We start from the raw sequence: 10,719 nt of genomic DNA, 5'->3' as shown, positions 1-10,719 counted from the left end.
ATATTACTGCTATTGTTATTAAATTGCTGTGTCGTTTTATAAGGTAATAGTGTAGTTGGTGGAATTATATTTTTTCATTCTAATCTTTTAGAACTATGAAATATGCTGCTCCGAAGACAATGACTCAACGGAGTGAGTGGCATTCAACGAGTGTTTTTACGGAACAAAGCTACACGCCTCAATAAATGTAAGCATTTAAATAAAATATTGTCCCAACATATAGCTTGCACGATGTTGGGTTCATTCTAACCATGTAAAGTGGTACACATGTCCAAGTTGCGTGCAAAAAGGAGGCGAGTTTCAAGAGCTACATGGAAGCACATGAAGGCAGCAGTGAAAGGAGGTGGAGGGAGGGAAGGAGGGCCGTCGAGCTAACCGCTGCTGCTGCATGAATACCGCGAGAGTAGGAAGCACACCCTGACCTGCCACCAGTGCCAGCGAGCCAGTCTGCGTGGACAGACACAAACATGTCGGGGAAGAGTTTTCGAGTCAGCGACGGTGACTGGATATGTCCAGACAAAAAGTAAGAGCTCCAAACACACTGAATGAGTCTGCACTCTTTTTACCGAGGGTTAAATCTAGCATCAGGCGGCTAAGGAGCTAAGTAACTTAGGCCTTTTAGCACTTGGCTCGTGCTAACGCCGACCAGCTACGAAACTAGCCAACATTTACATGTATGATCTACATCGTTTGCAGCGTTATAAGTATGCTGAATATGAGCACGGCAATTGTGCTTGGAGTGCACGTAACCCTATCGTGTTTAGGTGTCACAGACACGGCCACTAACAACGCAGACCCATGCGTTGTTAGTGGCCGCAGACTCCCACGTTAGCAAGCTAGCTGTCTTTAGCTAGGGTAAGCAGACGTCCCTAATTTCTGGGGACAGTCGCCGTTTTGGATGATCTGTCCCTCGGCCAATGGTGTCCACGAAAATATCCCCAATTTTAGCGTTATATTATGGAGAAAGAAAAATGTTGCTCGCCGACTACAACAACGGTTATTACAGTAGCCGGAAAGGAAGCGCTAGTGAGCGCATGTTGCGCTCAGACTGCAACTATCATGATCGGGCTGCTATTGACATTACAGATATAGCAGTTTAAATATGAATAAATATGTCAAAATAAATGAAATCGTAATTGCCCCTCTTTCTTCATTTCATATTGATAACACTTTTTTTTTTTTTTTTTTAATCCGAGTTGAAATACATGTCCCCGGATTTCATTTCAGAAATCCGGTCACCTTTAGCTCATATGGGTTGCGGTCTCATCGCTGTCTATTGTGGATGGTGTTTTCATTGTTTTGGGACACAAATCATGAGTCGTTGTCCAGAGGCATATTATGAAGGAGGGGACGAGGGAATTCCATTAAAATTGTGACAAGGATGCCAACTTTAGCTATCCGTTAGTAGGCCCTCCATGTGGAGTGCACGACGAAATAACAAACTGCGGGTGGATCAGTTCAGTTCATATATGAGTGATTAAGCAAGAAATGCAAGCCATGTCTGCATGAACATTGAATTCGTTTATTGTGTTTCTGTAGATGTGGAAACGTGAACTTTGCAAGAAGAACGAGTTGTAACAGATGTGGAAGAGGTGAGTCTTTTTTTTTTTTCTAAAGCTGTATGTAAAAAAATATTTGGACTTGCAGAAGGTTTGCATATTCTTCCAGACAGCTACTGTATTGAAACCATTGTTTCCACAGAGAAAACCACAGAGGCCAAGATGATGAAAGCAGGAGGAACGGAGATTGGGAAGACTCTTGCGGAGAAGAGTAGAGGCCTTTTCAGTGCAAATGACTGGCAATGCAAAACGTATGCGATTATTTTAAAATAATAACATGACCATCAAGCTTGTATGCTTTCAGCTTCACCCATGTCATAAAGAAGTGTTAAATGCGCCTGTCATGGAATGAAATGTGTAACTAAGCATCCTGTGACAACGTAAACTTTTTTACATGTGAAAACACATTAATCTTCTTGTTTTTGTAAAGATGTGGCAATGTGAACTGGGCTCGAAGATCAGAGTGCAACATGTGTAACACACCGAAATATGCCAAGCTTGAAGAAAGAACGGGTAACCTGGTGATTTATATAAGTTCTCATTTTGCTGGTGTGTCCTTGATCAGTAGTTATTGATCTTATTTTTTTTTTTTTAATATATATACTTTCAGGTTATGGTGGAGGCTTCAATGAGAGGGAGAATGTGGAATATATTGAACGGGAGGAATCGGACGGGGAATATGATGAGGTGAGCATTAAGAGTTCAGCCTATCTACAGTACTACATGTACTGTCAAGTAAAGTGGGCACATCTAAGGAAATGTTCTTTCCATAGTTTGGTAGGAAAAAGAAAAAGTACCGTGGGAAGAGTAACAGCACATCTTCCTCAAAAGAAGTTGAAAAGAAAGAGGTGCCAAAAGTTGAAGCTGAAGTTGAAGATGAGGAGGAAGAGGAAGACGAGGAGGAGGAAGAGGGTGACCTGTCTAAATACAAACTGGATGTAAGATTGTTAAATGAAACTAGAGATTCATTTTATAACATATTGTTATGCTATCAGATAGGAAATAAAAAGCAATTTCTCTCTAGGATGATGATGAAGAGGATGATGGTGACCTGTCAAAGTACGATCTTGATGCCAGTGACGAGGACGACAAGCCAGCTAAGAGAAAGGAGAGCCGCTCTGGTTCTTCACGCTCCCGCTCTTCTTCCCGCTCCTCCAGCTCCAGTTCTCGGTCGAGGTCCAGGTAAAAGGGTACAGGTCAAGGGTAACTCCGGGCAAAATGTCAGTATCAGCTCAATCTTCTTTCTGGTTCACTGATCAACTTCAATAAATGTCTTGTTTTGCTGATCTCTTGTTTTCCCCTTTTCTGAAACCCCTCTCTCTCTGCAATGTAAGAAACTTGACGTGCGATCTGAGTGATTATTCTTGCTGAGTTTTTAAATGTCTTTGATATTTTTGAAGACAAACAGGAGTGCACTTATTAAACTGTAGTATTTTTGCTCTTGCCATTTAGTGCCTCACATACTCCATTTATACGGGATTGATGTGTTTAGGATTTTGTTCTGTAGATACAGTATGTGCCAAATTGTTCTAATGATACTGGTAGGCAGACGTAGATTTCTGAGATATTTCTAAACATTGGCATGTTGCTAAATATTATGACTCTGCGTTTTCACATTAACCAATCTCGTAGCCAATGGCCTTCTTTTGAAAATATTGGAAAGGTTTTGTTTCTGTCTTTCAGGTCCCGTTCTAGAAGCTCATCCAGTTCCAGGTCTGGATCTCGCTCAAGGTCTCACTCCAGGTGAATGAGGTGACATGCACTCTCTCTCTTTAGAGAGTGTATGTGTGGGGCAGAAAACTCCAGAACAGTCCTATTCCCTAACTCATGTTTTACCAGAGACGGTATAAATTATTGTACTCCGTCTCCTGATTAGCATTTTGGTCAGAAATCATAACGCAAGTGCGCTCGGTGCAGTTTTATTTCAAGTCTCTTTTGCCCTGAGATGATACATAGTACAAAGTTTGACTTTTAAGTTATTGCCGCTCTGATGTCTATAAAGACATTAAGCTTCTGTCCGGAGTGAGGCTGCCTTTGAGTTACTATATTTAAACAAAGCTAAATATTTCCTCGACTTGGGTAACATCCAATTCGTTCATAATTAAGTGCTCTTAATCAGAGAAGCTTTGAATGAATGAATACCCACACTGGTGAGGCCCTGCCTCGATCTTACTGACCTCAATGCTTGGTTTATTCCTCCAAAAGATCAAGCTCCAGGTCTGGAAAGGGCTCCTCTCCCCAGAAGAGGTCCCACTCACCCTCCTCCTCACCTGATAGGGGACAGAAGCGCAGTCGCTCCAGGTCCTCATCTGGAGGGAGGAAACGGAGGCGCTCTAGATCACGTTCGTCCGAAAGGTTTGGGTTTCTGTGGAATACCACCATGGCACTGATGATGATGATTATAGTTGTTGTTATTATTATACTATATAGCATCTGTTGCATCTCTTATGGGAATTCAGATTTACAGAGTCACTCTTCGCCATGTATTAATTATTTTATATCTGATGACCTTGTACTTTCTTTATGTATACATGCATGTCAGTGTTTGACTGTGCTGACTTTCTCCTTCTTCCCATGGTCTTTGTGTGATTTCAGGCGCCGCCACCACTCTTCTGGATCCTCCCATTCTGGCTCCAGTTCAAAAAAGAAATAACTTTATTATGGCCTTTAAACCAAGAAAAGGAATCTTAGTAGAAGTGCATGTTGTGTTGCAAAAAAAACAACCACCAGATTCATTCTCAAACAATTTCCTAAGTCTTACTTCCGTCAGAAAACACAGTGGCAACATGACTTCACTTTGCCGTATCCCACATTCACCCTTTTTAAAACATACATACTTCCCAATCTGTGACAAGTGTTTGTAACTATAGGTGTCCAATAAACATTAATGTTTGGTCCTATAAGATAATCAGATATACTGTATTCCATTTTAAACCCGTTCTGTTGAAAACCTTCCTTGCAAGTAAATTTAGTTGTACCCATTTCTTGGGAAATTGGAACAACACTTATAAAGTATATGTTTGGCCATAGCAAACACCATAGATTTTCCTTTTTTTTTTTTTAATAAATAACTTTTTCTTTTTTAATAAGAAATTGGAATACTTATGCACCGATTTAAAAGACGTCATGTAGCCATGAATTTGGGTGTATTTGTTTTATTAGAAAATATATATTTTCTGTTTTCAAGGTAAGTATTTTACTTTTTAATATTGCTTGTTCTAAGGAAACAGTAAGTTGAAGATTATTTGGTTTAGATTTAAATGTACTTTTCTTTGGCCTGTTTTGACAATATTGTATCAAGTTATTTCTCTTCATTTTTCATTTGGGTGGTGAGGGGGGTTAATGAACTGAAAGGGTTTTTAAATTTGCTCCAGTTTAGGGTAATGACAGTAACATACATTCATGGTAAAATCTGGCAATACAGTCTAAGTCTACTATTGGTCAAGCAACTAAAATGTACACGTGTAAATAAAATCCTGTCAACATTGCTTCTTGGTAATTCCTGTGTGTTTAATTTGAGGATTTTGCACAGTGAATAGAATGGAATATTAATTGTAACATAATTAAGTCTAGGAGTGTTTAGCTAGAGAAAAACTAGTACATTGCAGCGAATTAACAATTATGTAAAAATGGTTATGATGCTGGCATCTAAAAAGTAGGCGTAGATTTTGGTAAACAATACTATTTAAAAATATTGTTTGTAAAATGTACTTTCAAGAATTAATTGGTTCTGTACACATCATTGTTAACAGTATATTGTCATAAGAATCAAACCAAATTTATTGCATTACAAGTCATTGTAGTTTATATTATAGTTGTTCAAACTCTAATATAGGGGTGTAAAAAGTGTCAAATTTAAAAATAATCAAATAGAAGTACAATGACGGTTTATGCCGCTAAATTGTAGCAGTTAAAAAATCGTGCAGGTTTTTACACAATGTTATCTTTGTATTTAAATAGAATTTGGTAAATGGTAAATTTTCAGATAGTTTTCTGCATTGTATATTTAATGCTACTGTTAATATGAACTAACCTATACACTATGGTTCAAAGATTACTAATCTTTTTATGAAACCTTTGGGCTTTTACTAGTTATTTGGTTGAGGAAGTACAGATGTGATTTTATTTAAATAGGCCTGTTGTGCAATAGCCAAAACTAACTCTTAAAGGACCTCTTCCATGGTTGACATTTTGACCTCACCTCCTTCAAGGAGGCGCAGGCGTGTTGATGATGAATCAGTTCCATGTAGTGTCCCACTACTTTACCAGCACAAAAGTATGATCTCTCCTAAGTAGAATGCAGCCAGCATTATTACGGCTGTTCCTGACTATGAAGTGATGTCTGCTGTCTTTCTCATTCTGGTCAACAGGTGGCAGATGTTGAGCTGCAGTGATGCTAAATGCCGTGGACTGTGTTTTAATAGGGTCAAATTAATAGTTAACAAAAAAAGTTTGAAGTTTGTAAAATTCAATCAAAACACGATCAATATATTAAAGTAATAATGTCTCATGTAATCTACCCATTTATCCCATTATGTAATTGACTTTACTGAATTATAAAGCTCATTTGTAAAAGAAGTAATACGTATAAATCATGGACGCAAAAATTAGTACCGATGAGAAATGCATAACTTAATTTCCATAAATGCGACTTTTCTCCTAATGATGATCAGTCGGAGTCTAATGATTTAATACAGACCTCTTACGCTCTAGTTCTGCTTTCAGATGCTTTAAGACCATTATTAGTCTGCAATCACTTCCTAAAACAGGTCAGTTCATTTCTCCGTCTCGTCCGGTGAGTCCGTCTGACAGTGACTTGTGGCGTCCGAAAGGACCGCTGAGATATTGTTCCATACTTAAAATATCACAGCTTTTACTTTTAAACATACATTTACAAAACACCACATGCATGATTTCATACATCATTCACAAATGATTTCAAAGAGTCTTTGCGGTTCGGTTAATATGAAATATTTAGCCTCGTATGCTTTTCCTTTCGAAGTGGTCCCGCCTCCTTAAAGGACCTGACGCGCTTTTACGCACAGCAGTTAGTTAGGAGCGCCAGAGGACGCTGAGCAGATATAAATGGAGTGATTCGTATATAAGGCTATCCTTCCCTGAAGTATGACTATAGACAACTGTGATTTTCTGGGGGACTTGCAAACCACTATTGGAGAGATGCTGGGTTCCAACGTCTCCAAGACATTGCGTGAAAGTAATGTCACCAAGAATTCTAGTTGTGGATACGCATCAGTTGGATTTCCTATAGCTATGATGATCACTGGCATGGTGGGAAACTCGTTAGCCCTTATCCTGGTGTATATCTCTTACAGGAAGAAAGAAAACAAAAGGAAAAGGTCGTTCTTGCTTTGTATTGGATCACTGGCATTGACTGACCTGTTCGGACAGCTTCTGACGAGTCCAATTGTAATATCAGTTTACCGGGCCGGTAAGAAATGGGACTATATCGACCCGTCTGGGAATTTGTGCGCTTTTTTTGGCGTGTGCATGACAACTTTTGGCTTGTGTGCTCTCTTCTTGGCCAGTGCCATGGCAATTGAAAGGGCCATGGCAATAACAAATCCCCACTGGTACTCAAATTACATGAAGACAAGTGTGACAAAGCAGACGCTGGCTGTCATATGGTGCCTTGTGTTGCTCTTCGCGCTGCTGCCTATCGCAGGGGTCGGGAAGTACACGCGCCAGTGGCCGGGCACCTGGTGCTTCATCAGTACGGGGGACAATGCGACCCCGGGCAACACATTTTTCGCCATCACTTTCGCCGCACTTGGGATTTTCTCTTTGCTTGTAACGCTTTCCTGCAACGTTGTGACAATCCGGGGATTAATTATCCGGTGTAAAACCAAATCTGGCACGTCTCAGTCTTCAAAACAGTGGGAAAGGCTCACCACGGAGACAGTCATTCAACTACTGGGGATTATGTGTGTCCTGCTTATATGCTGGTCTCCTCTGCTGGTATGTCCTCATAAGAGCCTCTACGTTTATTATAGAATATATCTCAACTCTTCTCTGCTTATTTATGTCACTAAGAACAGAATTGGGTTATTTAAAGTTATAGTCCCATGCATTATAATAATCTTATTAAATAATTTTTGTTTTGTTCTTCTTTTTATTGTGGCCTGCCTGTCACAAACCTCCCAAATATCTTTCTAGATGCACCATATCCTATTCGCAGGAGTGCATGACAAGCACTTTTCTTTTTCCCTAATCGCTCATTCACTCAAACTCACATATTGCTTCATTTTTCTTTTCTCTGACAACATCCATACTTTGCTACAGATATATGGTGTCACGTATGATTCATTTGAAATGCTCCTGCCATTTTCCATTAAGAGGTAATCCACTTACTTAGGCTTCTGTTTGGGGGGTCTGTTCAGTGTGCTGTGAGGTCAGTCACATGTTTGATTGTCCCACCAGGATATTAATAGAAGCCACAGCAGTGTGTTAACAGACAAAATGAGTACCCACAGTGTGAACAGAATGGTTTGGCTCTGTTTTGATAGCTGCTCAGGGTTGTTGTTGGGTTACAATTACATTATATTAAAATCTGAACCTGTGTTCAATAAATCTGTTTCTGGGAGGCTTTCTTAATGTGATGTGATTTCACAAAGTAACACCATTTCCCCTCAATCTCTTCCCTACAGGTGCTGATGCTGAGGATGATCTCCACCCACGTATCCTCCCATGAATGTAACTCAACATCAATGGTCTCCAATCACACCTCTAGCCAGGATGTACAACTGGACTGTAACTTTTTTCTGACAGCGATACGCCTGGCCTCCCTCAACCAGATCCTGGATCCGTGGGTCTATCTGCTCCTCCGGGAGATCCTCCTGCGCAAGTTCTGTATCATGGCTAATGCTGTCTCCAACTGCTCTGTAGAGGAACAGAAGGAGAACCAGACGGCACTGGATGCCCTTAACAAACAGAACCAAGACAGCAACAACCTTTGTAAATCGCAGAGCAGCTAAACCTTCAACAGCAACCGCTACCTCATGAGATAGCACAGGATGTTTGGAGGGATGCGGAAATGGTTGTAAATAAAAGTGGAATAGATTTCCCTCCACAATAGGATGCTGTGCTAAGAGAGACACCAAAGCCTCTGTGTCATTGTCAGTGAAATCCCACCATGTCCACTCTTAGCATTTGCTTTACTTACAAGACATTCCATTCAAAGTCACCTAATCAGCACGTGGAAGCATGGCCAATTCACCTCTTGGATTTGGCTGCTGTGCGGCTGCCAGGTACTCTCTCATTGCCAATTTACTGTTTTCATATGGTTTTTATGAGATCTGAATATGAGTGACTTCAAACTGACTGATATGAAAGTGGTGCATCTCATGCTCATTGCATTTTGTAACATGAAGCCATAGGCCAACTAAATGACAAACGTCGCCTGTGATTGTTGTTAAAGAAAATGTAAAAAGTTTAATTTTAATTGTAAATATCTTACATGAAATGTAACCACTTTGCTTCAAAAAGGAAGAGAGGCCATCCAGAAGGGAAAAACGCTAATTTAAACTGGAACTGTTTTTAAGGTTATTTATTAATGTCTGTAATAATAATACCTGCTGCATAGCAGTTGTAAATTTTGCAATGTTCCTTGGCCAGCAGCCAGAACTATGAAATGTGAAGGCTTTATTTTGTTGGGAGCTTCCCTGCTGAATATGAAATGTATCAGTAAATAGTTATGTAGTATGTTTCTCAGTAATTTCCTCTTAAAAATATCTTTTGTGAATCCCAATATTTGAGAGAAAGGACATTAAATTGTAGAAGAGTAATTAAAGATGCTCATGTTCAAAATTGAGATGACATGTAACTTAGTTTTGCTTCTGACAGTCTGTGGGTGACAGTGTTCATTCTTCTTAGTATCAGCTAAAATTCATCCTTGATGTTACCCCTAAGCAGAATAAATTATTCATTTCTTTAACAGTGCCAGTTTTCAGAGTTCTCAGATGCAATCAGTGTATTTTCTAAAAGTCTGCACTTCTGACTAAATGTCATTGTTGAAGCAATGGATGGCAAATGTCACTGGAAGCTGATGGCCATCCATTCCTTTTTACATGGTGTAAATATGACGTTTTGTGGCTTGACTTGGCTTTAAATATTCTCATCTCATTGTTGCAAATATTTTCATCAAGAGCATTCAAAGACACTAGACAAGGGTTTGGTGTCATGGTAACCTTCAGGTTTCAGGACAATTTCTCATCACCACAAAGCAACATGTGCCTTCTCAGCACATCAGTCAGCAAGGTTATTGGCTGATGCGCACGCTGCCATGCCTGGTCTTGCCTTTGCCTTTCAGAACGAGCCTGCTGGAAATTGCTGTCTACAAAAACCCACGTTAAAGATGAGTGTTTTCTGTTGCCATATATATGGTCATCAGCCAACGGAGGGTTCTGTTATGTTGATTGTGAAGCTGTCTGCCTCATTGGTCCCCTCAGAATTAACAGTGTTTGTTGAATGAAAACAAAAGGGAAACAAAACATTCATCAAGTGTTGCTCAGAAACAGGTCTGTTTTCATTACCGGTGATCATTGTCGGCCATGAATGTGCAACGCTGGTGGAAAAAGAAACAAATGTACTCCTCAACAAACAATCAATTGTATTAACATCTAAGTGGTGCCACATCTACATGAGCAGTTTTTATTCTAATGAATGCTTCACTAATTGACTTTGTGGCCGTGTTAAGAACATCTATTCTGAGCATGTGTTTCACATTGTGCAGCAGTTAAAGTGCACTTCAACCAGCCACCTCTGTGATTTTATTGAAAACAATGGTTGCATTTATTCACAAGTTGCTGCGGGATATGGCAGCTTTACTCTGTCTTTTAAAATTGCTTGAATCTGCGTCATGCACCTTTTTCTGTCTGGTGTCCAGAAGACGCTTCAAGCTCTTAAGCAGAGGAAAAATTATTATGCAAAGTAACATTAAACCTGACTAGCCCTACATGTAGTTATGGATTTTCCAGGGTGTTGCATGGCACCCATGCCCCAAAATGTGAAGGAAAATGGAAGAAGAAGAATTCATTCAGACATGATACATTTCAACAATCCTTAATGGACCCAGTAAAAGCCGACACAATATTTACAGAGAGTGCTTTCTGCTTTTCCGAAGCACAGTTTTTTTTCTTATGAA

At 39.7% G+C, this 10,719-nt stretch overlaps 2 protein-coding genes across 2 annotated transcripts; both read left to right on the top strand.

The window, feature by feature from the left end:
* The first annotated feature begins 357 nt into the window (after nt 1-357).
* Nucleotides 358-5,047, top strand: zranb2 (zinc finger, RAN-binding domain containing 2). Its single transcript, XM_047587333.1, has 10 exons — nt 358-523; nt 1,540-1,592; nt 1,702-1,810; nt 1,990-2,072; nt 2,170-2,246; nt 2,333-2,497; nt 2,584-2,741; nt 3,243-3,302; nt 3,765-3,914; nt 4,155-5,047. The coding sequence occupies exons 1-10, from the start codon at nt 468-470 to the stop codon at nt 4,210-4,212; spliced, it is 969 nt and encodes a 322-aa protein (XP_047443289.1). The 5' UTR covers nt 358-467; the 3' UTR covers nt 4,213-5,047.
* A 391-nt stretch (nt 5,048-5,438) lies between these two features.
* Nucleotides 5,439-9,510, top strand: ptger3 (prostaglandin E receptor 3 (subtype EP3)). Its single transcript, XM_047587332.1, has 2 exons — nt 5,439-7,535; nt 8,225-9,510. Exons 1-2 carry the CDS (start codon nt 6,684-6,686, stop codon nt 8,549-8,551), a joined length of 1,179 nt encoding a protein of 392 aa, XP_047443288.1. The 5' UTR covers nt 5,439-6,683; the 3' UTR covers nt 8,552-9,510.
* The last annotated feature ends 1,209 nt before the right edge of the window (nt 9,511-10,719 follow it).

This window comes from Mugil cephalus, chromosome 6 (genome assembly GCF_022458985.1).
Source record: "Mugil cephalus isolate CIBA_MC_2020 chromosome 6, CIBA_Mcephalus_1.1, whole genome shotgun sequence".
NCBI lineage: Eukaryota > Metazoa > Chordata > Actinopteri > Mugiliformes > Mugilidae > Mugil > Mugil cephalus.
The sequence above is the reverse complement of the archived record's forward strand: the minus strand, read 5'-3'. Positions and strand labels throughout refer to the sequence as shown.